This window comes from Cnephaeus nilssonii (genome assembly GCF_951640355.1).
Source record: "Cnephaeus nilssonii genome assembly, chromosome: 21".
NCBI classification, from domain to species: Eukaryota; Metazoa; Chordata; class Mammalia; order Chiroptera; family Vespertilionidae; genus Cnephaeus; species Cnephaeus nilssonii.
Genome location: NC_137092.1, coordinates 14,171,127 through 14,197,802, shown reverse-complemented (window position 1 = coordinate 14,197,802; position 26,676 = coordinate 14,171,127). Strand labels below are relative to the sequence as shown.

The following is a 26,676-nucleotide window of genomic DNA, read 5'->3' as shown; positions in this document are numbered from 1 at the left end:
ACTCTATTGTGTGAATTTACCAGTTTATTCAATCAGTTCCTTACTGATGGATAGGAGTTATTTCCAATCTAATTATTACAAATAGTACTATGATGAATCACTTTGTGCATGCTACTTCATAGTTTGCCAGCATATCTCCAGTAACTTTACTTTTTTGTTCTCACTTAATAACCCTATGCCATCGATACTGAGTCTCCATCCTATAAACTAACTGTATAAGCTTGACATAAGGAAACAATTGCCATAGTGCACAGTGGTCCAACAATTACAGCAGCACATTACAAAATAAGTCTTTAAATGTGGAATAAACACCCTCACTCCTACATTATCATTTTTCTCCCAATAAACAGACACCTCTTCTTACAAAAAAGTTACTTTGTCAAGGAAAACACCACAAGGAATAAACAAGGAATTTAGCTTTATTTTCTCTGTACATCTGCAAAACACTTAGGACCAACATACTGTTTAAAAAAATTACACTTTAAAAAAAGGCCTATGGACCCTGGCCTGTGTGGCTCAGTTGGTTGGGCATCGACTCCTGCACAGAAAGGTTGCTATATTTTGGGTCAGGGCACATGCCCGAGTTGCAGGCTTGATCCCCAGTAGGGGGCATGCAGGAGGCAGCCAATGAATGTTTTGCTCGCACATCAATGTTTCTCTCCCTCTATTCCTCTCCCTTCCCCTCTAAAAATCAGTAAAAAATTCTTTAAAAAAAAAAAAAAATGGGATCAAGGCCTTAACCCCAGGAAACTACAGCAACTCTGATTGGTCCAAGGAATTGAAAAGATATTGGGAAGATAAAACAAGAGGAAAGAGAATGAGAAATTACTGAGGAAGGGGGCCTCGAAGTGGGCCTCGAGGGGGAACTGGAGGCCGGGGAGTGGGTCTGGGTGGAGGGAGGGGCCCCCTTTGGTAGCCATAGGGTGGGGGTCGTGGAGGGCCAGTATATCCATGAGGGGGCATCAGTGGAGGAGGTCCACGCATACCATGGGGAGGCATAGGACCTGGGTGACCTGTAAGAAGAGAAAGAAAAGTTAGTAAAAGCAAGAAATAGGAGATAGTTGATGCTGGGAGAATGTAGGGAGAGAATGGACAAGGAGAAGAAAGAGCAGGGGGAAAGGGGTGTGACAAAGGAAGCCACAAGAATATGATGTATGAGGAGGAGGAAGGAGGTGGCTAGAGTCTACTCACCCATGGGAGATCCAAACGGAGGCCCTCGGGGAGGCATGCCCATTGGAGGAGGTCCGGGATGAGGCATGCCAGGTGGTGGTCGTGGTGGGGGCTGCCCCCCAGATCCTGGGGGCCCAGCATGGGGGTGTCCTAAGCCATGAGGGCCATGGTGGGCCAGCTGCATCTGAGACATGCCTATGAGAACACACACACACACACACACACACACAAGAGAAAGGGCAGATAAAATGGAGTGACATCAGGAAGAGTATGGAAAATAAGGCTGATTAAAAAGTGCCCCTGTCCTTGAACACATTCCAACAGAACAAACCAACCAACTACCCAAGCAATTCCTCCCCCACTTCACTTGCTCTTTCCATGATTTAGGCACTGTAATAGTACTGCAGAAGTACTTGACAAATGGAGTGAATTAGTCCAGCTGTCACCAACCTTTCGGACCTTATGACCGCTAAATTAGTCTATTGATAGAATTTGGAAAGGTCGCAGAGATACTATCTGAGCAAAGACCTATTTTTAAAGGATGAATAAGAATTTTTCAGATGGACAGAGTAGGAATAGAACATCGAAGGCAGAAAAGATTAGAATCATAGGTGTGTTAAGCAACAAAGTTCCAGGAGAACCAGTAATTTCGTTTACCGTGGGCCAGATCAAGAAAAGCCTAGAATGCTATGGCAATGAGTCTGGAATTTCTCTGTAGATAAAAGGAAACAACAGAATAATTTTTATAAGGATGTACAAACATGTGTTTTAGAAAAATAACTCTGTGAAACTATCAAAGGTAGAGAAAATTGGAGTCAAAGTGAGAGGAAGTAAAATACGATAAATTAGATGTGAAATAATGAGGGTACGATGCCCTGACCAGTGTGGGTCAGTAATTAGATTGTCAGCACACGAACCAATCAATGTTTCTCTCTCTTTCCTTCTCCCTCCTCTCTCCCTTCCACACTCTCTAAAAATCAATGGAAAAAAATACTCTTGAGTGAGGATTAACAAAAGTAAAAAAAGAAAGAATCCTATATAATAAAGAGCTAATATGCTAATGAGACCGCAGAAGGACCTTCCTGAAGGAGCAGTGGGTGGGGGGCGGGGCCACGAGGCAGCCGGGGCTGCGAAGGCCTACTCTTGCACCAATTTTGTGCATGGGGACCCTAGTAAGGGTATAAGAGCCTGAAATCAGGCACTGGTGGTCAGGGCAGATGCCACAGATAGAATGGTCAAACATAGCTCCAAGATTTCTGAATTAAGCACCTGAAAACAAAGAATACTAGAGGAAGAATAGGGTTAAAGGGGAGGGCAGAAAAGTGGAGCTGTCCATTCAGCAGCAGGATTAAGTGTATAGAATGTTAATAATCACGAATCAGAGATACAGATCCAGGAGGCATTGGTAACGAAACTACACAGGTACAAACAGAGAAAAAAAGAGTCTACTAAAGTGGCTGAGCTTGAGGAGACAGAAAGATAAAGATCCAGAGAAACCAAAAGATTTTCAAATAAAAAGACATGGACAGCTCATAGACACAAACAGTATGGTGATTACCAGAAGGAAAGGGGGGTGAAGGGAGGTAGAAATGGGTAAAGGGAAATAAATGGTGAGGGGATGCATTACAGAATTGTACACTTGAAACCTATATAATTTTATTAACCAATGCTCCAATAAATTCAATAAATATTTTTTTAAAAAGGCATGGCTAGTTCTGAGTAAGAACAAAGATCAAACTAGATAAGGAGTAGAAGTGTCCCCTAGATTTGGCAATTAGGTCACTGCTTTGGGGTAAAAATCAGAGGAAGTATAAGTTAAGGAAACAAACAGCAAGTATAGTTATACCCTTTAGAAAAACTTAAATGGAGACAGGGTGGTAGTTGTTAAAGTAAACAGAGTATTTTGTGTTTCTTCTTATAGAATAACGTCTGAACGTTCAGCTCTGGAACTATTATTGTGAAAGGAAAAAGGGCAGCACCATAAGTGGTGATAGAGATCCTCTTTCAAGCTCATCCCTCCCTTTCCCAGCAAACACCTACCTGGATGGGGCATCCCACCCGGCGGAAATGGGTGAGGATGTGAGTGTCCATGTCCAGGATGTCCAGCCCCCGGGGTTCCTGCTGAAGGGGGCCCATGTCCTCCAGCCCCAGGAGGCATGGGTGGTGGGGGCATGGCTGGGGGTATCCCAGGTGGAAGGGCTCCAGGAGGCGGCACTGGGGGTGGGAAGGAGCCAGGAGGAGGCATGCCTATAGAGGAAATGGAAGAAGAATTAATGATAGTCAGGAGAGAATGTCTTTAGCGAGCCTGTTCCAGCGTGGCCTCTCCACGTAGGATGAGCTCTTTTCTCCTCCTCCCAGCTCTCTAAAAAAAGCAATGTTAGCCGATACCAAACAACTTCAACTTCCTGGAGAAACAGCAACTTTTCTCCCCATCGACACCATCACACTTCAATCCTCCTCTCATCACCCAAGATTCAATGTCCTCCTTTATTATTCTTTTTCCTTCTTCCTGCCCTACCCACCAAACCCAAAACAAACATGTTTTGAATCAAAAGCTTTACCTGGTGGAGGAAGCCCAGATCCCAATGATGACACTACAGGATTGGGGGCAGAGGGTGGAGGTGGCGCATCTGCAAACAGCTGATGAGGGCGATCAGCCTGGGAGAGTGGGTTCTGGGCTGCCAGAAGTCGTTCGGCTGCTGAGCCATGACGTTCACCCTTGGAGTCCTTCTTGAAGGCATAGGACACAGTGATAGGGCGGTTACAGAGGTACTGCCCATTCATGGCTTCAATTGCTGCATCCGAAGCATCAAACGAAGCAAAATTAATAAAGGCATAACCTTTGGAGTTGCCTGTGTCAGGGTCCCGCATAATCTTGGGGGTTTGTAAAATGACCCCAAAGGCGCTGAAAGTATCATAAAGCAACTTCTCATCAATCTCCGGGTCCAGGTTCCCGATGAAAATGTTGGCCCCCACATCCAGGTTTTTGTTGTGAGCTGATGCTTTGTTCACCCGGATTGGCTTCCCATAGAGTTTGATCATGTTCATGATCTTAATGGCATAGTCAGCATCTTCCTCACTCAAGAATTCCACAAAGCCATAGCCTGGAGAAGTGGAAGAGAGGAGGTTAACTTAAGCAACGTGGTGCAAACTGGGGTACAACTCATCCACCTTTGAAAGCAGCAGAAATAAGAAATAATAACCTCACTTCAATTGAGAACGGTCCCAGAAACAAACTGTGCACAGACTTGAGAGACAGAAATGTTTAGGTTGCTTATTCCAAAACAAGTCGTGAATACTGCTGGGAGTCTCAAAGCGCAGTCTGTCCCCTCAGCACATAAATAACCCCTCTTGCCACACACTCACCACACAATAACCCCACGCACTCACCTTGGTGCTGACCAGTGACTCTATCCTTTGGCATGTGGGTGTTAACCACGGGCCCGGCCTGGAGAAACAGCTCCCACAGCAGCGGTTCGCTCACCTTCTCGTCCAGGCCCCCCACGTACACAGTGGCATCTGGACGACGGGAGAAGGAGGTTAGGGCAGGGATGAATCGACAGGAAAGGAGATGACAGGAACATGAAGGTGAAAACCAAGCGGGGTAATTGGGGGTGGAGACGGGGTAGAGGAGCAAAAAGAAAACAACTACAAAAGACCCGTTAGATTAAGCTCATACACCTCCCTTTCTACAGGAACTACAGATCCTTCTTAAGTCGAACTTAGAGGTCTGCTGTAAATACCCTTTACTTTTTTTTTATCAGTGGGAAGGCAGAAGATGGGACACAGAAAGCATCACACCTACAGGCCTTAGCCTGAACCCGGCCTCCCCGCCCCCAGCAGGCACCGGGCCGGCCTCGCGCCCCCCGGGGAAGCCCAGTCTCCCGCCCCGACGCTAACACTGGTGGCCATAGTGGGGCCTCCCAACCCCCCGAGCCCATTCCTGGCTCGTCCCCTCCAATCACCCTGGTTCCGCTCGGAGATCGGCCCGGCCGCCATGGCGAAAGAGCTCCCGCCGTCTCCAGGCAGCGACTCCGCCCTCCGACGTCAGTCACTACTTCCACTTCCGGGGCGAAGGCAGACGTAGGGGGGTGGGCGGGCCGCGGCGGTGGGAGGGGCCGGAAGCGGCCGCGGCCATCTTAGGAGCCGCCGTTACCAGGTGCGGCGTGGGGAGTCCGCTTGCGCTGAGGTGGCCGCGAGCGCTACGGGCGAGGGAGGCAGAACGGAAACGCCCAGACCCTCTCGAGGCTGAGTGAGGCGCTGCAGGGTCACACGGTTTCCAAAATGTAAATTTGAAAACTAAAGGAACAAAACTTTGCTTTTCGTATATTTTGTTCCCCAGAGAAGGGTGTGCCGAGCAACTCCCTCACCCAGGGACTTGAGTTAGTGTTTTTGCCTCCTTCAAGGGAGGAATTGCAGAGGGTCGCGCTGAAGTGACGTCTCCGCTCGCCTCGCGGTTATTTCTTAGGGGTTCCGGGGGACCTGAGGCTTACAGATGCAGTGGGACCAAAGCTGAGGGGTGGTGGACATTGAAGCCCAGAGGCTTCGACTTCCAGAACATTCCTGGCCCCACCAGCCACTTCTTGGTATGCTTTTGCACCACCTGTTCCTAAATGGGAGGCGCGGAAAAGAAAACGTTCCAAATTTTATGTGAAGTTTGCAGAGCCTCACCTGACCCATCCTTATTTCCTTATCAATAACTTGGTGAGTGCCATTCTCCCTTGGGTCACACCCACCCTACACCTACCCCACTCACCTAGGATCCTTTATTCAGACACAAGAAACAATGCCAGCAACAAGTATAAATACTGTGCTTTAATGAACCCCTTAAATAGAAATTCACTACAAAAATATACAATTGGAAGAGACAGGGTGGCTCCCATATCCACTCCATGCCCATAGGAAGCTCTAAGGGAAGAAGTAGAAATTGGAATTAAAGAAGCGGCAAAAGGAGGTGAGAATGAGGTCTGAACTCAAAATTAACAGTTGGATAGCCAAAAGGGATGGAATTTCCCTGAAAAAAAAACAGGTGATCGTATTTTGAATTGTTTTTGTTTCTTAATTGTTCAGGTCACAAGACACTATATACAATCTTGAGGAACTAAATAGGACAGAGCAAGAGTTGTAGGTAGCACCACCCATCTGCAATGGAAAATCAAGTCAGGGATCTTGTTTGAGGGCTGGAATGTGAAAGCTGAGGCAGCAAGACCAGATGAGAAAAATGGAAAGGATTAGACAGAACCCTCTCTCACCCCAGACCACCTTGTGCCCTGCCCATAAGAAAGCCAGCAATTTCAACAGGATTGGGAGAGAATGGGATTTGGATCTCTTTTCTTGGAGTGATCCTCAGGAGATATTCGTGGAGTCCATTTCTTTAATAGCTCCTGAAGACGGGATAGCTCATCCTGGAGGCCAGTGATGGTGGGAGCTGAGAGGCCCATCTGGGAAGGGAGTGAAGAGAAGTAGAGGGACAGTATTATTGCAGCTCTAGCTCTCTGCTTCTGAAATCTGTCCACTACTTCTGGCATCTTTAATTCTCTTTCCCCCTCCAACTATGCCCTAGGTTCCACTTGATCTGAGCCACAAGCAGTTTTCCCCACCCACCCATACTCCCAAACCTATCCACTTTGATACCAACATGAATGGTTCTTCACTTCCCAATTTCCCCAGCCTCTTGCTTTTCCAGCTCCTGGAAACATCTGGTTTCTCCTAAAACATCTTGTTTCTCCTAGAACATCTGGTTCAGCAGTCAAACCCTTCTCCCACTCCCAATCCCTGTCTTCTCTTCTCACCTGGACCTCAGGCCTTCCCCTTAGGTAGCAGCGTCTCCAGAGCCTGATCTGGGGTCCCAAATACCCAGGCAGCAGCAGCCCTGCGGGTAAAGGGCAAGCTCCCCAATGTGAGGGGAGCCCCCACTCTTGATCAGCTAGACTTTCCGAAGAGATAGCAGGTCGAGGGAGCCAACGTGAAGAGACTGTCAGCAGGGAAGGACTGTCCCGCCAAGGACAGAGCTGATTCAGGGCAGTCAAAGCCCCTCTAGAGAAGAGCCACACAGAACTAGGAGGTCCAGGAACCATGAAGCTTGGCTAAAGGGGAAAGGAAAAATCAACTGGTGACCTAGAAACCAGATGAACCCAGTTTTCCCAAATTGGGTCAGGAAGGAATGTCCAGCTGCTACTCACTGCGCTGGTGGTGGAACTACAAGCCTCCCACTGAGAACTCTATTTTTCCTCTTCATTAGGTTTCAAAATAGGCCTCAGGACTGATTAAAGTTGATTTTAGGGAAACTTGTAAAATGTATGTGTGAGACAGAAGATGAGGAGGACCAAAAGGATGCCCACTGCTATTCTAGGATTTCTGTCTTCCTGGGGACAGTCAGGAACAATAAGTGACAGTTGTAGAAGAGGAGTAGGGTAGCTTTCCCTGGGGAACTTACACACTGTATCTTCCCACTCCCCCCCTCCCCCCTCTCCCCCCATCTAGTGGGATGAGCCTGTGAGAAAGTCAAGGGATTTTAGGGAGTTCAGACACATCACCTGCTGTCTAGGGAGCCAGGAATCTTGGCAGTGTTCCGGGTCATAGCCAGGATTATGGAATTGTAGTATCTGTTCATTGCTGTAGCGTAAATCCCAGTCCCAGACAGAGAGCTGTGAGTTAATAGAGTTCCCATCTGGGGGGTGGGAGTACCCTGGGGTATAGACTTGCGTATAGGAGTTGAACTGTACAGAGGAAAACAAAAAAAGATGGTTAAACAAAGAAAAAAATCTATAGATATAAAAGCCTAAGTGACCGACCTTTCGACTGGTAGCTATGACACACACTGACAACCAGGGGGCAGACACTCAACGCATAGGCATGGAAACATGGAACAGACTGATGAATCTCAGAGGGAAGGGGAGGGGGGTTAGGGCGGGAAGAGATTAACCAAAGATCTTACATGCATACTAGAGGCCCTGTGCATGGATTCGTGCTCCAGTGGGGTCCCTTGGCCTGGCCTGCGCCCTCGTGCAATCCGGGACCCCTCGGGGGATGTCGGACTGGCGGTTTTGGCCTGATCCCCACAGGCCAGGCCGAGAGACCCCGCTGGTGCACGAATCCGTGCACCGGGCCTCTAGTGTGTGTGTGTGTGTGTGTGTGTATGCGTATGTGTATGTATATATATATAACCCTTCTCACAGGTGCACCGGGCCTCTAGTGTGTGTGTGTGTGTGTGTGTGTGTGTGTATGTGTATGTATATATATATAACCCTTCTCACAGGTCTAGAGAGAAATTGTGAAATGCTCATCTCTTACTCCAGGAATCATATGTAAGGTGAAAGTCCAGTCCTGAGAGAGAGCACCAACCTCCCCCTTTCTCACCCATAGACCTCACTTTTCATAATCAAGACTAAACTTCGGGAAGTACTTCTCAATGGGGGGTGGGGGAATGTGGAAGACAAGTGAAAAATGGAAGTCACTGACCTGTCTACTCTGCTTTCCACGCTCCCAGGGATTGTCTCTCAAGAATGTAAGTGTGTCAGGAACCCTGACACTGTCATGAAGAGCAAGAAGGAAAAACTCGGAGAATTCAAACTCAGCTGGAAACTGCTGGAGGAGCTGCCAGACGCAATCAAGGAAGAGGAGAAACACTGGGGCCTGAAAAAAGGTAAATTAAGAGGATGGAATGGACTATATGAAGCTAAAAGGGGAAGATGACAAATGAGAGGGACACAGGGAACAGGGGCTACTATGGAGATCAGGAAATGGAAACCTGAGTTGAGCATAATAGGGAGTGTGGTCCCTCACTCATCTGGGTTCTCCCTTCAAACTCAGCCTAACCTCATGACCCTTCAGACCTTATTCACATCCAATGGATTATACTATATAATTTTCTGATCCTCTTTTTAAGTAATACTGGCCCCCATCCCAATACCCTCGCAAAATGTTCTCACCTTTTCACTGACCCCAGTTACCCCAAGTCGGGTCAGGAAGGGATGTCCAGCCGCCACCCACTCTCGCTGCACTAGTGATTGGAAGCCAAGCAGTGTTCGGGCTTCAGGGGCTGAAAGCAGCTGGACCAGTGAAGAGAGGAGGCCATTGAAATCACGATCACCGCGCTCTGGTGATAAAGAGGGAGAAGGGATAAAGAAGGAGGGGCCAAGAAACTAGGGCAGAAGAGAATGAGAAAAGAAAACATGGCAAGAAGTGAGAAGCACCGAGGGGGAAAGTTTTGGGTAGGTAGAATTGAGAGGGCACATAGAAATAAAGAAAAAACAAAGACCTTGAATGATTCACTTCATAGACTCCACCTGGATAGAAATACCCAGCCTCACATGTAGGGGGCAGCATTATAAACCTCAAGTCAGCTTCCACATTGTCCTTCCCATCCCAACCCCAATCCCTGTCCATATTGGAAGAATAGGAACAGAGGGCAGAGAATCCTGTTAGGGACCACAAGCTGTGGTGGGAAGGCAGAGGTAGCACTAAAGGATGAGTTAGAGCTCATGGGTAGTTCCTAGTAAAGGGAGAAGAGGATGCTAGCACTAGAAGGGGACAAGCTTTATAACGGGTGGGGAATGTCTGGCCTGTGGGCCATATAAGGTCCATGAAATCACTTGGCCTGGCCCTGCCAAGGCACCAGGGGTGAGTTAATTAAATGTTTGAACAAATATAGCAGGCTAATTTTTAAGTTGATAATTTTGTATGGCCTGAGAATGATGTTATAAATATCCAAATGGCCCTTGGCAGAAAAAAAGGATTCCCCACCCCTGCCTTATAGATTTCACTCCTTGAGCCCAATCCAGTTAGGTGGATAAAGGAAAAACTCAAGTAATGAAGTGAGTTGACCCAAGAAACTCACCTTGAAGTACTACAGAGCGAACTCTAGATGTCACTAAGACTGAGATGTCACTGGCCTTTCGAAGGCAAGACCTGGAGGTGAGGAAGAGGAGGGAAGAATAAGCCTGGAAAAGAGGAGTGAGGGGTCATGGGATAGAATAGAGGCCAACTCCAAAATCCTGCCTTCTCCTTCTAAGGAGCATGAAATAACAGCCATCTTGGGAAACCAAAGCGAAAAATTAATGGAAGGCCACTTAGGAATCCAAGTTAACAGAAGTTTGGGGAGGGTTGAATTATAAGTCATTTTTAGAAAAAGAGGGAGTACCTGACATAGTCCAACCATCGTGTTCCTTCCAGGGCTGAGATCCATTTATCCTCAGCTACAGATGAATCTGATGGATAGTAGAGGGGTCAGAAGGGCAAAGAGATCAGAAGAACTCGGGATTCAGGATTCAGGGTCTATAGTCTGAAGGGTTAAAAATAAGTTGGGTAGTGGTTGCCTTGGACTGGGGATAGGAATGAAAAGTAACTATATAAATGGCCATGAGATTTCAAAAGTTAAATTGTGGTAATGTTTGTACAAAATTGTAAATTCATTGAATTGTATACTTATGGGTGAAGGATGATTTTTATGCTATGTAGATTATCTATAGTAATAAAAGGGTAATATGCTAATTAGATCGGATGTCTTCCAGACGTCATTCTGGACATCCTTCCTGACCAAGCCGGGGCCCAAGGGAAGCCAGCCCGGGTCCCAGGTGCCTACGGGCGGCCGGAGGAGGGAAGCTGGTGCTGGCAGCCAGGGGAAGGAAGGCCTACTCTTGCACGAATTTTTGTGCATCAGCCCTCTAGTATCTCAATAAAGCTGTTAACAAAAAGTATACATTGGGGTCTGGAAGGCAGGAAATTAGTATGTGGGTGATGGGAGAGTTGAGTAGAAAACTAAGGCTCATTGGGCTGAAGGGTTGGTTGCTCATCTATATCAGGCAAATGGAAAGCCAGGTTAGGGTCAGCAGACCTACAAGTGGGATAAGGGGTTAAAGGTTATTCTTACCAGGCAGACAGAGGGCCCTCAGCCTCAAATGGGCAAGTTGGACATCTGCAAGACTAGGCAGCTCATCCATAGTGTCGACCAGGACAACGTCAGAATGCCCAGCCTGGAGCATAGACTCCACTGCTCTGGAGGAGAGAGAGTCAGAAAGTAAGGGAAGGAGTCTGCTCTGAACACCTAACCTTTAATTCTCATAAGACTTCCCTCACCTGATATCCTCCTTGTTAGGGTCACTGGCTGTGTAGAAACCTCCACAGCGGAGAAGATCACTACCCCCAGGGTGATGCCAGGACAGGCGCTTCAAATGGGTGAGAGGAGAATCACTGTGGGAGAAACTCTTAGCCCCACCCTACCCTTGCCCCCACACTGACGTCACAGGGATCCCCTCCCTTCACAATGACCCCTGACCTCCCATAACCCTCTAATCCCCACCCCTCACACTGACCGGTCCACGGCCCTGATGAAAGTGGCCAAATGCTCTCCTGACCTCACTGTCCAGAGTTCGGTTAGGGACCCAGAAGTAACGGGGGAGGCTGTGAAATTGAGAGTTATGTCACATCTTGGCTCAGTGACCTCATAACGCAAACCCGTGTTTACAAGTAAGGTGCTTAAGAGGTGATCATTCCAAGTGATCTCAGATTTAGAGATCTTGGCGGTAAGGGGGATAGCTTTGTGGCTGTCCTAGGAAGCTGGAGTGTGTGGGAAGCATAGCTTAAGAGTCAGAGAACTGTGGGACGATAAGGAAGGCTACAGCAGTTGGGGTGGACTGGGGGATCACCTGGTGGCTACGTCGAATCTCTCATTGACAAGACTAACCCGCCAGCCTTTGGCCCCCTGCTTTTTCCTCTCAGTCTCCCAGTCTTCTGATGTCTCCAAGAGGGGAATAGGTGATTTTCTGGAGCCAGAACTCTGGCCTAGGGCAGGAGTGAGGCACAGAGGAGAAAGAAGACAGCTTCTCAGCTTTTTGTCTTCAACCAGCCTCTCATTTTTCAGACTCTATCTCTTCCTTATCCCAAAGAACCCTCACTCACCAGCCTTGCTCAGAGTTATCGCTGAGTAATGTTGGGTTTGACTGCTCTGAGCTCTGGCTTGGACAATGGCCATGGTCACCTGTGGAGGAAAGTACATCATCTTTTTGGCTCAGACTGAAGTGAAAAGGAAATGGGGTGTGTTGCTTCACTGTCTTTGCCACCAACAGAGAACAATGAACACAATCCCTAACGAAGGGAGCTTCTACAGGTCATGGGGACTGGGGTCAAGAAAATACCTAGAATCACAGAATCACAGAACGGTAATTCTGGAAGGAATTAGGAATATTCTCCTCCAACCCTTCCTGTTTTTCAAAGAAAGACACTTGCCCACAGTCATTCATACTCCTGATAATTGGCAGAGGCAGGCTAGAATTCAGGCCCAGTATTCTCATTATACTATCATTTATCCCAGCCTTTTAGCCACTCCTTGAGGAAAGAGGCAGAGCGAATGATGAAAGGGGTCCTGGGAAATAAGGGAGTACTGGGAATTGCCAGGGAAAGGATCCCAAGGTTCTCAGGGAAGGAGGGGTTTTTAGGTTGGGAGCCTCTTACCTGAAAGGCCTGAGGCTCTAGTCCTCCAGCCTCAAAACCAACTCTGAGCAGCCGGAAGTCTCGGCCGTGAATCAGGATCTCCTCAGGGATAAATTTAAGCAGGGACCCTGGACGGTGGAGTTGAACTCGAGACAGGCTACTCACTGAAGTCAAGAATTAGAGAGCAGTGTAGCCATGGATCAGGGTCCCTCTAGGAGGAACTCTTCATGCCCATCCCACTGCATCCCTGGCTGTCCTCTAAGAATAGAGGAAGGATTGAGTAGGGTAGCCAACACCCCCAGTGAGCCCCTTTACCAGCCCACTCACACTTACCAGCCTCTAATTGCCCAATGTTGACCAGGGCAAAATCATAATCACTGCTTAGGGGAGTCTCCTAGAGGAAGCACATGACATGCTAAAGACATCTGAAATCTCACATCCTATCTCGGTAGCCCCTCACCTTTCTAGAAGAGATCCCATTGGTTATCCCTGATGCCTTCCAAAGAGAGCCTTTAAGAATCTCTCTCTAGCTGGTGTTGCTTAGTAGTTAGAACACTAACGCACACACTAAAGGGACTCAGGGTTCGATTCCCAGTCAAGGCACATACCTGGGTTGCAGGTTCAATCCCCACCCTGGTCAGGGCGCATGTAGAGACAACCAATCGATGTCTGACTGTGTCAGTCTGTTTGTCTGTCTCCCTCTCTCTCTTTCTCTACCTCTATCCCCGCTCCCCTTTCCCTCAATCTCTTTCCCCTCCCTCCCTTCCACTTTCTCTAAAAATCAGTGGAAAAAATATCTTCAAATGAGGATTAACAAAAAAGAAAATAAATTCCAAAAAAGAAATAGCTCTCATACTTCGTGTAATGTTTGTCTAAATCCTTCTAGACTCCACTACCTATTCCCGCTAGCTGTCATTTCCATTGGCCTAACCATCTCACCTGACGCCGCTGCCATCCACAGGGCTGGAAGGTGACCCTCAAGTTGGTGCAGATCAGGGTTCCAGGCAATTCAGGTTCCAGCCCCTTCCGCACCCCTGGGGCCCATGCTAGGATCTGCTCCCCTACAGGAGAAGCCACGTTATGACCATTCCAGTGTTGCCCACATGTGTACAACCACTCCTCTGAGACAGGAGGATCTAAAGAGGAAAGATTAAGATCCTCCTCTAACTCCTAAGAATGAAAGGTTATGAGGAGAGAATTTGTAATCTTTTACTCTGGAGTCTAGAACAGTGCCTGGCACATAGTAGGCACTTAAATATTTATTGAATAAATAAATGAGAAAAGGGGTAGCAGGGTCAAGAAAACGGAGGGGTCATCAAGGTCCAAGCTCCCAGACAGTTCTGTTCAGAGAAGAGAACAAGCCTCAGGCAGAAGCAGCACTTTGAGCCAGGAAAGGAATATGAAGGTACCTTTAGTGAAGGTATGAAGCAAGATTTGAGTAGGATGAAATTTGAAGTCGTTTCTGAAGATCAGAAGTACTGAAAGGACATTATTACCTGGGAGGCATCCAGAGGCCAGGCAACTGCCAAGTTGAGGACTCCTGGGCTCTGGCATCCCACTCCCCTGGACAGACTGTGGTCCAGAGAGCTGTGAAGGGTGTAGCGTTATTCCCCAGGCCTCTCCAACCCTGGGGTCTTGGATTAACTCAGCAGCCACGTTTAGAGGCCTACACTCAGACTCGGGGGAAACTGAGATCAGTGGCTGTGGGGAGCTCAGGACCTGGGCTGGCAGACAGTGAAGGGAGGGGCTGGTTAATGGATAATGAGACGATGAACTTGAGACTGAAAAAGACAGGCCAAGCTCCATCAGCCAGAGAATATGAGACACACCCTCCTCCTGCTCTAGATCCTTTTCTTTTATTTCCAAAATCCTCCCTACTCACACCCTCTGACCGACCAACCCCTCCCCCCAAGCCCAACTTTCCTCTCCTTACCCCCATCTCTGGCTCTTCCTTCTGGGGGGCGATGTTGAAACTCTGGCCCCGGCCCCCCCACCACATTTCTCCGGCTCCATCCGGGGACGGAGCAGTTAAAGGTGGGAAACTTCAAGGATGCTCAAGCCCCTTGGGAAGAGGCTGGATCTTGTAGCTGAGAGGAAGTCAGGGATGGGATCCGGGCAAGGGAACAGTCAGGGCAAAGGAACGTTTGAGGTGCATGGAGCACGATTTGGGGTCTTTGAAAGCTGTGTCCAGCTAGAGGAGGCTCCTCGGAAACTTCAGTCGACTCAGGAGAGGGCGGGAGAGATGCCCAGCCCCTTAAAGGAGCATACACACAATTTTGGGAAAGTGGAGAGGAATTGGAGGAGCCTGGGAAGGGTGAGGAATCCATGGGGAACTGGGGAAAAGTACCCAGATTCCCTTCTTTACCCTTACTCCCAACTCCTATTCACTTCTTGTTCATGAGAATTGAAGATTGTTTGAGGAGAGCAGTAATACCGAATATTAGACTGGAACAATTTGGGCCACTTCTCTAGACTGAGTGACGGCTTCCCTGGGAAGCTGTTTTTTTATATCTTAAAAGGGGCGGGGGTGGAGGAAGTGGGAGGAACACAAAACTGGTTAAGGCCTTCTTACAGCCTCTCCAGACAGAACTACCAAAAGGGGTTGAGAAGTAAATGGAAATTGGACCTCAGAGTAGTTTTGCCTGGGGAGACCCAAGAATTAGGGATGGGGATGAATTAGTGTTTTTGTCCATCCTTCTCCAGAGAGCATGAAACATACCTCGTATGCACAGTGCAGTGGAAAAGGCGAGAAATTGAAATCTCTCCAGGATGCAGACACAAGTACAGGTATGTTTATGTGCAAGTTCTGGGGTGGAGGTGGGAGACCCAAGGAAAAGATCTCACCAACTTAATCCATCAAACACACACATGCACACATACCCGCACACACACACCACCCCAACCAATTAGAAACTGGAGCCCACCTCAGGTACATGACCCCTCCCTCCAGTCCAGACACCAGATCTCCAAATTAATAATTCATGTTCAGGATTCTGAAAGCTGAGGGCTGGAAACCTCTGTTCAGTTCAACAATCCTCCCTACCCCCTTGCAACCCAAGAAGCAAAGGTAGGGGAAGGGCACTGGAAGGAAGTAAAGGAACTGCAGGTGAGGGGGACTAGGGTATGAATAGTTAGATATGAAAAAGACAGGAAATAAAATACAAAGTAAGAGTTAATGAGCTGCTGTTTTATTGATTTTGAGTCTGTACAGAGGCAGCAATCCGTAGGTGGGGGCCCAGTGTCACTTTATTCTCTCCAACCCCCAGCACACACACCCTTCCGGCCTCAGCTTTACAAGTTCCCTGTCTGGCTGCAACTATGGAAATAGTGAAAATACATATTGTGAGACAGGGCGTCAATCTGGAACAAAGAGGGATACCTGATTCTCAAGGTCCTAAAAGCTACTAAGCATCCCCACCCACCCCCACCATGGGCTTCAATCTCTGGGGAAGAAAATACTTCCCAAGGTCTGTTGCAATAAGAGGTGTGTACCACAATTTTAAAATATCCACTTTCCTTCTCCCACCACCCTTCATTCAAGAGCCTCATTCTATTCTTTAATACTTTGAGGTAAGGAACAGCAGAGGAATACAGAGAAAAACATCGGGAGATTGGGGAAAAGTTGGGGGAGGGTGACTTGGATTAGTCCCGAACCAGGAATGCAGTGAGGGCAGCAGATGAGGGGTAATTAACAGCAGAACCACCTCTCACCACCCCACACACTCCCAGTGGAGGCTCAGTGGACGAAAGGAAGGGTGGAACTGTATCAGATTTTTCCTTGTTCAGAATCCTGATCTGGTTGTAGGTTTGTGCTATGAGTGAAGGCTGCCAGGAGGGGCAGCTGAAGGAGGAGCTGAGTGACTCATAGGATGAGTCACAGATCTAGTTATAAACACAGAAAGAGGCCATAGTCCTCCCCACCCCCACTTCAGTCAGTCCTGCTATTAGCCAGCTTCCCTCTCTTCTAAAGCCCCTTACTCACCAGGTGGAGTGAGGTGCCATGGAGTGTGTCTACACGGAAGACTTCATAATAAATATTTTGTTCAACTTAAGTACATGGGGCAAAACACCCTGTGATTTGTAGACTGGGTATCTACAAAGTGAGACAGAATGCTTGTATGACTCACTGAATCTACAGTTAAAGGGCCTGGAGGGGAAGGGAGACTAGAAAAATCTAGGGTGCAGATGATTCCAGGCCAGGAAGGGGCTTCTAATTCTGTCTTCTCAGCTGTGGCTATGTGTCTGGGGCACTGACTCTTGGAGAAAGAGGACAGAGTCCAAGGTGTCCAAGTAACTCAGGGACAATCATTTCTGAAGCTTCTTTATTGGGAAAGAAAAAAAACGTGACTGGAACCTTGGACACATGGCTGTTTAGAAAGGAATAAGAACGGTAAAAGCTAGTCATTCAGAACCAGCCCCATTCTTTTTGGCTCAGTATCCCCTCCCAAATATACAATACAAAGTCATTGCTAATTTTTGTTTTATTGGTCTGTGAGCTTTAGTTTTGCCTGAGAAGAAACTGCAAGAGGGAGGGTACTTGCCTCCAGGCCTGTACAGCACTGTTTAACACCATCCCCACTCCAGAATGAGATTGAATTTCTTAAAATTTATATATATTTTTATATATAATCTTCATTTTGATAGAATCCAGTATGTGAGGAAAACTATTGGTTAAATCTTATAATCCTCAATAAAACCAGCATAGATTGAGATTTTGGAAGCTTATCTTATAATATACTTGTTCCATCAGGGCTGGAGTGTATTAGGGTGGAGGGGTAGCACTATCTTAAATCAAAAGGGGAAAATCTCCCCTTTCCAATAAAAAACTTCAATAGGTACCCCAACACCCTGAATTAAAGGAACTAAGTGCACTTATTTAAGACTGAGAGACATCATCCCTCAGCTAGGGTTATGGGGGTCTGCTTACCCCCTTCACCCACAGACCTCTCCTTAAGTAAGGAATTTTTGCTCAGTTTGAGTGCACATCATGTACCACTCTCTTCCCTTCTCCCAGTACAGTAATTGCATGGGCTTGCCTCTTCCACCCCCTCATCTTCCCAAAATACCATAAACCAACCCAAATTCATTTCCTAGGCATTATTCCTTCACTCCCCCACCCCACACAATTCCCTCAAATAAAGCAAAACAAACCCTACTCATCCCTATAGAAAAACATCCATTGATTCAGGCTCCCTCATCCTTAGAACGGAGAGGTTTATTTAATGCCTCAATAAATAATTACCTACCCAAATTAAGAAAAATATTTCTTAATAAAAAACTATAGGGCTGCCCTGGCCGGTGTTTCTCATTGGTTAGAGCGTTGGCCTGCTCTCGGAAGGGTCTCGGGTTCGATTCCTGATTCCCGGGTCAAGGGCATGTACCTGGGTTGCAGGTACGATCCTGCAGCAGGAGGCAACCGATTGATGTGTCTCTCCAACATCGATATTTCCACTGTCTCTAAAAATCAATGGAACAGCCCAGCTGGTTTGGCTCAGTGGATAGAGCATCGGCCTGTGGACTGAAGGATCCCGGGTTCGATTCCAGTCAAGGGCACATGCCTGGGTTTCGGGCTTGATCCCCAGTAGGGGGCATGCAGGAGGCAGCTGATCAATGATTCTTTCTCATCATTGATGTTTCTATCTCCCTCTCCCTCTCCCTTCCACTCTGAAACCAATAAAAATATATTTTTTAAAAATAAAAATCAACAGAAAAAATATACTCAGGTGAGGATTAACAACAAAAACGCTGTAAGGCCTACATAAAGCCCTATTTTACCAAACTCACCCCTAGGCCACTCCCCACCCCACCCGAATTTCCATCTTTTTTATTGAAAAGAAGTCAGAAGAAATTGGTATTGGTTAATTTATAAATCAAAAGAAAAACAAACGACATAAGGTTTCCATTTTTGTTCATTTGTCCTCTGTTTTTAAAAACAAAAAGTATTACCTAGAACTAATAACAGAACAAATCCAAACACAGCAGTCCAGTGGAGAATCAAAACTTTCCTGGCTTTATTATCTAGGGAAACCTCTGGTCTATTTCCACTCCTATTGGTCCAGGCCAGAATCCTATGATATAGATGGACGCCTATGAGAAAGCTAAGTGAGTTGTGCAAATTCAAGGTGTGAGTTTGAGCCACCTGTTGTTCAGGTGCATGTTAGGGGATGGAAGCCCATGAGGTGGTAGTCTCACTAGTGTTGTTCTAACCCCAGAAACAGGGCGAGGTGAGCAAGGCACTCATTTGGGGCACAAAATTTAAGTGGTGCCCCCAAACCCAGTAACCAAGACACTATTTTAATGCAGTTATTTTTTGAAAATCAAAACTAATGTAAAAAAACACCACCACCACAATGAACAAATTATCAGTTTTAAATAAAGATAGGATTCAACCCTATACTTGCTCATTTCAGCTTTACTCCCCTTTATCTAATCCCAGTCCTGTTGAATCTGGTCTTTAATACGATTTTGACATTTTGTTCATTATGGATTTTTTTGCATTGATTTTTAAAAATATTGCATTAAAACATTATCTTGATTATTGAGTTTTTCGGTACCCTCTTCCGTTTTGTACCTGAGAGGAGTGCTTGTCTCTTACTAGTCCCAGCCCTGCCCTGAATACATACATACCCTCCTTTGGAACCTAACTCCTTTGACTTCATTGCTTCCTTAAAACCAGTCTATTTTCAAATAAAAGCTTAAGAATTCATAGCCATAGGAAATGGTGAAATCAACAGTATCAGATTTGGAAAATAAGTGACTTTCAAGTTTGAGGAAGGAACCTTTCTAAAATGTGAGCAGTTCCAATAAAGAGGAGTCTTGGCTTTGTTACCAAGGGGTAACAAAGTAAGACAACCTTCCTGATTGGGCAGAAGCAACATATGGCAAACACGAGTCCCCCCCTCCCCCCGCCCCTACACACACCCAGGCTGTGTTTGCCTCAGATCAAATGTGGGGATTACATTCCATGGGGTGGGTTATGAGTACATACTTCCAAAGAGAAATCCAAATACAGAAAAATAGCCCCAGTTAACACCTGGACACTTAAGTACACTTATTCCCCTTCTTAGTATGAACCCAGGAGTGTATACAATTGCATAGTTGAAGTTTTCCCAGAAAAAGAAAAGTTAAAGGAAAATTGGCCTAGGATAGGTCCTCTGGTTTAAAGCTCTTAAAAATGGTGCTGGCCAGAGCATAGGCTGTCCAGACTTGTGCTTTGTGCAAAATGCAAAGGAGCTCCCCCGCACTGTGTCCACAGGCCCACTCCCACCCCTGGGGAAAAGGGTAGGGTCAGGGAAAGGAGGAACTCCAAAGACAGATCATCTCATTGGGAGTAATCTGTGATCTGTGGTTACAGTTCACTAAAATAGATTTCTCTAACTTTTTATAAATTGCTCCAGCCTCTACCCCATGTTTCAACATCAGTCCTAATATAAAAAATATCTCTTCTTACAAAGTATTTTATTATTTTAATAAACTAACCACAGATTAAGGTCAGCTATGGCTTAACAAAAGAAGCCAGGATGTTAAGTTCATTCTCCAAAAACAGAGAGGAAAGGAGAAAGAATCACTTAAATAGGAAAAAAATTATTTTTAAAAATGTTTTTGCTTGCTGGGGTCTTTTGTTTCTTTTCCTTAAAAAAAAAAAAAAGTCAAAAAAATAAGTTGCTTTCTACAGAAATGCAGCAGCAGAGGATGGTAGTGCTCTATTTAGGTTTTTGGTTTTGTTTGAAACAGTCTGGCCAAAGGTTTATCCTTCTCCCACCCCTCCCAAGGCACACTCAAACTCCAATATGTGGTTATTGCTAAGTAGTTAAAAAAAGATCACCTCTGTACCAGTTCACCTGGAGAAAATTCAACACACACAGCTGCTCTTCTCATCACTCTCTTCCCTTCCCCAGAGGGAACTTTTTTTAAGAGTAAAATTAAAGTCTTTTTTTAAAAAAATCACAACCTTCTTAATTTAGCTGAGTTCAGCCCTCAAAAAGGATGAGGAAAAGATAGGGGGTAATCAACAACCTCCTCTCAAACTAGAACAGATGACAGATGGTGTTTAGAAGGAAATAAAACTTAAGAGGAAAAGGCTTCCCCTTTTAAGTTTGTCCCTTCCACATCTCAACAAACCCACTTAAACGGCCTCCCTCCTAATAGGCATCCATGAGCACACATTACTGCCCTGTCTTTCCAGATTCTTCAGGAGGAAGAATTTATCCAACCCTAGTTTCTATCTTAATTCAAATCAATGGCCAATTTGTCTTTATTTCCCAGTTTCTCTCTACACTCCCAACTCCACCACCATGCCCTTTTTTTTCAACCTAAAAGAACTTTGGTCTGGTTTTTTTTTCCTTTTATTGACTGAGAACCACCTTTGCCTTCTCCTTTCCCAGATGGCTAACCATCTCCCCATCCTCACATACCAAACCTGCCCCTACTGCTTTCATGGACCCAGGGGGTTATGAGACAGAATCACCATCTTTCTCCTTTGTACCTCCTCAGTCCCATCAAGTCAAGATCTGCAAAGGACTAGTACAGCCCATGAGGCACCGTCAGCCCTGACCTGCTCTTGCCAGCCTGGCAACTCTCCAGCACACACACACTTCAAAGTTTCTCGCCAGGCTCCCACAAACATTACTGCATGTGCCCCATCAACATGGGGCTGGGTCTTGATGAGCCAATTAGTTGAGCTTAACTTTCTTGGTTTACCCCCTTGCCCTCCAAGGTCCCCTCATTCAGAACCTGTGTACGAGCAGCTCCCCACCCGGTTCCCGTTCCTTCCTCCTCAGTTCTTCCCTATAACAGCAGGAGCAGAAGTTGTTTGTCTCAGGGTGTCCATAGAAGCTGCAGTTCGGTTGTTTGCATTTGGTCTGGGTTGTGGGAAGCCCCCTGGGCCCTCCAGCCCATCCATCTGGCTCAGGGGGCTCTTGGTAGCCGTTGCTATAGGAATCAGCCACGCGGAAGTGGGGTGGTAACAATGTACCCCTATGAACTCCATCTTGGGAGTGACCGCCCGGCTCCAGAGAAAGGCTGCTGTCCTGATGGGGGTAGGGTCGCCCAGGAGGGCATTGTCTAGGGAAGGTGGCATATGGTGGTAGGCCACCCCCACACGGACCCCCTGCCAACTGCCTCCGGGGTTCCTGGCAGTGAACTCCACCCCCAGAAGGCCGAGGGATTGTAAAGCCCCCAGGGTAGCCAGTAGAAAATGCCATTGCCTTGGACTCTGTTTGGGGGGCAGTCAGCAGCTCCTCCCCACCATCTGGCTCTGGCTTTTTGGCTGGAGGAGGCCCACTCCCTACTCCTCCATTCATGATCTTCCTCTCTGACTCCTTCTGCTTCTGCTCTGCCAGGAATCTCTCCTCAGCATCAGAAAGGTAGCGCTGGATCATCTCCTCCTGATATTGGTGACGGTGACCCATCTTGAGGGTTCCAACAAAAATAAACTTCCCCTCCCCTTGCATTGCAGTCCTCATGATACTCAGGCTTTGCATCACCTCCTGGCTATACTTGCTCCCTCCGTTACCCACAGACTCAGATGTAGGCTTCTCAGACACAGGCCCATCCCCAGCTGCCTCCTCTTTGCCACCCTTCCAGCTCTTCAGTGAGTTTTTCTTCTTCTTCTCCAGTGTCTCGGTGCCACTGCTCACTCCTGACCCTGTTCCCATCCCTCCAGGCTTAGAACCCTTGCTGTGCATCAGGCCTCCCATGTTCTTCTTGAGCTTGCTTCCCAAGGTTTTGCCAAAGCTGCCCAGTTTGTTAGCCACAGAATCTGCCCTCTTCTTGTCCTTCTCCCGATCTCGTTTTGATTTTTCTTTCCGCTTGCTGCCCTCATTGCTGGTGGAACTGCTGCCAACTGACTCCTTGTCTGATTCCCCAGACTCAGGAGTGGACCGGGGCTCATCTCCCGCTGAGGCAGTGGGGGACTCAGGCTGGGCCAGGGGAGCCTGCAAGAGAGAAAAACAGGATTGTCAGTTATCTCATTGGTCTGAGTTGGGGGAGGTCCCTGGGGATCCCTAGTTTATCCATATGGCTCATGGAGCTCCCAGTAGCCATTGCTATAGGAATTAGCCAAGTGAAAAAGGGTGGTAACACCCCTATGAACCATCCTTAAGAGTGACTGCCCAGTTTTAGAGAAGGGCTGCTGTCATGATGGGGAAGGGTCACCCAGGAGGGCAATGTCCTTCCCCAGCTCCAGTCACTCTCCCATAGACAAGGGATAGATGTATCTAATATCTAACTTTAATGTCACCACCTGCAATAACTTCCTTCTGTAATAATGAAGCCTGCAACTCTTCTAGAGCAATGAATAACTACAATACATGGCCTCTGGGTAAGGACAGAATATTCTATAGATACTGGAGCATTCTTTATTTGATTCTAAATTTCTCTATGCTAAATTCTTCCCAAAATTAGACTCAAGAAAGTCTTGTCTAACTGCAACCAACCAACTGCAACCATTCTGAAGCCTCTCAACTTTTAGACATTCAACACTAGAGTCCATCAATTTGCCCTTGCTCCTGTGATCATGTTCTATGGATACTGATGACATCCTCAGAACCTACTGGATCAGGAGCTCTTTAAGCTGTTCTGTCTCTTCTGGTGCCAATGCAGAGATCTATGTATAGATAGCTTAGGATAAAGTAGTGATAATCTCAAGTTCACCAAAAAGTCTAGAAAACTTTTCTTGAAGAATATGTTTTAGTATCAAAATCAGAGCTTGGTTGGAGAGGAGATGTGGAAAATGGGAGGCACTAACAGGTAGAAAGACAGAAAAAAGTATCTTTGGGAACTTATTTGACATTTTCCAGTTATTCCTAATTTGGAATCATAAGCCATCACTCAGAAGAGATTCAGAAAGAGAACACCACCAGATCTTATTCTCCCTGTCACTGAAAATGAGGATCTACAAGGGTCCAGTGGAGATGTCCTCACCTGTGCATCAGAGGACACTGGGATCCACTTCACGTTCATGTAGCTATGCAGCAGATGCAATTTGACCTCCAGGGACAGGATTACACTGTGAAAGGGAGAAAAAAGGAATTAGAAATGTTCTGTAACCTATAAAATGCAAAGCAGTGTGATAAGTTGGGTGAGGGCCACATGGCTTGGGACTCAGGGTTGGGTTTGAATGATAGTTCCACCAATTACTAAGATTGATGACCTCAAGCAAGTCACATCAACTTCTCTAAAACTCAGATGGGGTCGATAATGGGAATAGATAGTAATATATCCTGTAAGGTTGTTATGAAGATTAAGATGGCATTTAAAAGGACACAGCACAGTGTCTAGAAAACAGGAAATTCTTATTAAACAGTAGCCATTGTTATCGTTGTAAATATTTAGAAGGAACTTTTGAAAGTTAGGGGAGAACTTGGTTAAAAAGCCACAAACACTGGGTTTTTTAATCAAACCCTCTCGTTTGGGTCTCAGTTTTAGGAGCCCAAAGAAGGAAGAGCTGGGTAAGTGGTAAGGGAGGAGCTTTTACATTCATACACTCTTCACAGGAAGCTGTGGTGGGAAGCAGGAGGAAGGCTAACCAGCTTATGGGAGGCAGAGCAAGCAGTGGGGAAGAACGTATTTTTCTTGCTGTTTAAATTCCAGAGAGGCAAAAATCCAGAGAAAATTATTTTGGTCACCTATTTAAAACCCCTCTCACTTGGTCTGGGAGAACTGTGAATTGCATAACTTGATTTTCTGATCACTGCTTTGGGGATTCTGGGAGGTATTAGTGCAAGAACACTCTTCATATGTAAGGAAAGAACAAGTCCAGGATTCCCATCTTTCACAGGGAGAAAAAGCAGTTCCATGCTGCAAAAGTCCTGGTGCTCAACCTGTCTTTCACCTGTCCGTCCCAAAAATATGGAACTAGGGTGTGACTGTCTTGCCTCTGCTGAGAAAAAGTCCCCAAGAGACAGATGCTATATGTGGAAGAGCTCCCAGCTACAAAGTAGATGAAAAGGATAGGCATGTCTCACCTGGCCAATCGGACATTGTCATTGTCATCTTTGCCCCACTCCCAGCTCTTTCCAGGGTCCACAGCAAAGTGCAAGGGCAGCAGCTTATGCTCTGAATCTATAAGTGGGATCACAGCTGGAGGGGGAAAAACATGTCATCAAGGAGTCTCTCCAAGGAGAGAGGAAAGCTACTGAACACAGACCGACTTCACTGAAAAGGAGGCTGAATTATACTACAGGCGGTATGATAACTGTAGTCACTTCTTATTTCTTACATGTGAATTACCCTGGCATTTAAAACTAAAAGGCTGGTTTTCCCTTAATACCCAGCACACAATTTAGGCCATTAATCCCCATGATTCCCCACCTGTCAGTCAACTAACATTCATGATGTTTTTGCTAGTTAATGTGGATTCATGGAATTGAAAGTCACTCAGACAAATAAAGCAAAGCATCATTTGGAAGGTCCTATGGCCTTAACATATAAACCCTTTATTTCAGGGAGCAGGAAATATAAACTACTGTGTTTTCCCCCAAACCTTTGTTGTTTAATTTTAAAACCTTGGTATATCTTACAGCTTGGTAGAATAGTCTCAACATGCGCTCATTTCGGTTTTTCCAATGAAAATAAAGCAGATCAAAAAGCACCAGACACACAGACACTGCATTCAGCACCTTGTTCCTTGCCATTCTCCTTCTGCTCCATGGACACAAGTGCAGAAAAGTGAGCCTGATCATAGGCGAGCACCAGAGGGGAGCGGTGACACTGGCTGGTGGGGACCTCCAGGGGCAGATAGATTCCCCCAAAGGGAATAGGGGCAAATGCTGCAGGAAACCATAAAGATTATTATTAAGGCTATGTTCTTGCCCAGTGGGCAATCCCTCTTCCTCTCTCTGCCAATTGAGTCCCCCTTTCATTCCAACCCCTGCTTAATAATTCTTTCCCAAGAAGCCTCATCAATTAATCCCAACTTGAATCTTTTGAGACCTTTGCATTGTTCTAATTTACACCTTGTTTTTCCCCCAAAGGTCTATATATCCCCTTTCCCACACTCCTCCCAGTGCTTAGACCAAAACTCTGCAAACAGTGGGTGCTTAGGGTGCAGTGAGGATTGAGTGACTCACCTTCTCCCCCAGAGTCCCTCAGCATGGTGTCTGCCACGACGACTATGGGCCTCCTAAGCACATGGGCAAGGACAAAGACATGGAATTCTTCTAGACTCTCATATACAGGCTCCTCTGAACTCTCCACCCTAGAGTTGCAGGGTGGGGAAAGAGTGGAAGGGGTTAAGAGGAAGGGAGAGGGAAGAAAACAAAACAAGAGACTCCTGAAGACCAGTTCTGCAAAAAGGAAAAAGAGGAATGTCCTTTCCTGGTTTTCTAATCCTAAGACTGCCATGGACACAGGTGATTATTTTATGCTACAATGGCTGTTTCTACTTCCATTTTACAGATGGGGAAATCCAAGAAAAGAGATTTGAAGGCTTTATGGTTGTATGGTTAAAGTAGTGTTAGGAATCTGAAGGGAATTCCTCTATTAATACTTGTTTTGTTCAACAACCTTCCTCAATTCTCTTTATAAAGTAGCTAAATACACAACTGTAGCCTCATCCTGCTGACTCTACCCACCACAACCATCCACACATCACACTGTCCAACAAAAACAAAAACTCCTCCTATGTTCCCTTGCTTGGAGAACAGCCTCATTATATACCTAGTAGCCTAGTCAGAAATCTGTAAAATTTTTACTGTTCTTTATCTCTCACCTCCAATTAATCACCTGGCTTGGCCAATTCCATCTCTTAAGTGTCTCTTGCATCTATCTCCTCTGGCTTATCTGCAATCCACTACTCTTTTTGTAAAAAATATGTTTTTATTGATTTTTAAAGAGAGAGGTAGAAACATCCACGAGAAACATCAATCAGCTGCCTCCACGGGCATGTGCCCTGACCAGGAATTAAACCAGTGACCTTTTGGTGCATGGGATGACACTCAACCAACTGAGCCACACCAGCTGGGCTACAATCCACTACTCTTGTTCATACCCATGGCTCTCTTTCTTGGATTACTACAACTGCCTCTAGTCTCCCTCCCTCCGCTTCATCATCCACTCTGCTGTCAGTGTATTTAA

The 26,676-nt window shown here is 46.4% G+C and overlaps 3 protein-coding genes and 1 long non-coding RNA gene across 4 annotated transcripts in view; 1 reads left to right on the top strand and 3 right to left on the bottom strand.

The window, feature by feature from the left end:
- Window positions 1-398: 398 nt before the first annotated feature.
- On the bottom strand, window positions 399-5,264 carry SF3B4 (splicing factor 3b subunit 4). Its single transcript, XM_079761364.1, has 6 exons — window positions 5,136-5,264; window positions 4,561-4,689; window positions 3,732-4,274; window positions 3,211-3,417; window positions 1,192-1,365; window positions 399-1,013 (listed from the first exon to the last, which is right to left on the bottom strand). Exons 1-6 carry the CDS (start codon window positions 5,167-5,169, stop codon window positions 826-828), a joined length of 1,275 nt encoding a protein of 424 aa, XP_079617490.1. The 5' UTR covers window positions 5,170-5,264; the 3' UTR covers window positions 399-825.
- A 63-nt stretch (window positions 5,265-5,327) lies between these two features.
- MTMR11 (myotubularin related protein 11) lies at window positions 5,328-15,311 on the bottom strand. Its single transcript, XM_079761766.1, is given in 18 exon segments — window positions 5,328-6,478; window positions 6,480-6,611; window positions 6,963-7,256; window positions 7,707-7,889; window positions 8,632-8,805; window positions 9,102-9,268; window positions 10,010-10,080; window positions 10,313-10,379; window positions 11,042-11,166; window positions 11,248-11,336; window positions 11,484-11,571; window positions 11,817-11,952; window positions 12,070-12,148; window positions 12,622-12,764; window positions 12,934-12,994; window positions 13,540-13,661; window positions 14,097-14,187; window positions 14,534-15,311. Coding segments are annotated over 18 exon segments (2,148 nt in total). The 5' UTR covers window positions 14,600-15,311; the 3' UTR covers window positions 5,328-6,418.
- On the top strand, window positions 8,736-18,343 carry LOC307093572. Its single transcript, XR_013812986.1, has 2 exons — window positions 8,736-8,815; window positions 15,304-18,343. It is a non-coding gene; the product is annotated as an uncharacterized lncRNA (long non-coding RNA).
- A 2,198-nt stretch (window positions 18,344-20,541) lies between these two features.
- Window positions 20,542-26,676, bottom strand: part of OTUD7B (OTU deubiquitinase 7B) — a 50,265-nt gene continuing 44,130 nt past the window's right edge. Inside the window, exons 8-12 of the mRNA XM_079761775.1 lie at window positions 25,671-25,873; window positions 25,221-25,370; window positions 24,567-24,681; window positions 23,524-23,608; window positions 20,542-22,535 (exon numbers count right to left, since the gene is read on the bottom strand). Coding sequence (XP_079617901.1) covers window positions 21,327-22,535; window positions 23,524-23,608; window positions 24,567-24,681; window positions 25,221-25,370; window positions 25,671-25,873 — 1,762 coding nt within the window. The 3' untranslated portion in view covers window positions 20,542-21,326. The remainder of the gene's footprint in view (window positions 22,536-23,523; window positions 23,609-24,566; window positions 24,682-25,220; window positions 25,371-25,670; window positions 25,874-26,676) is intronic.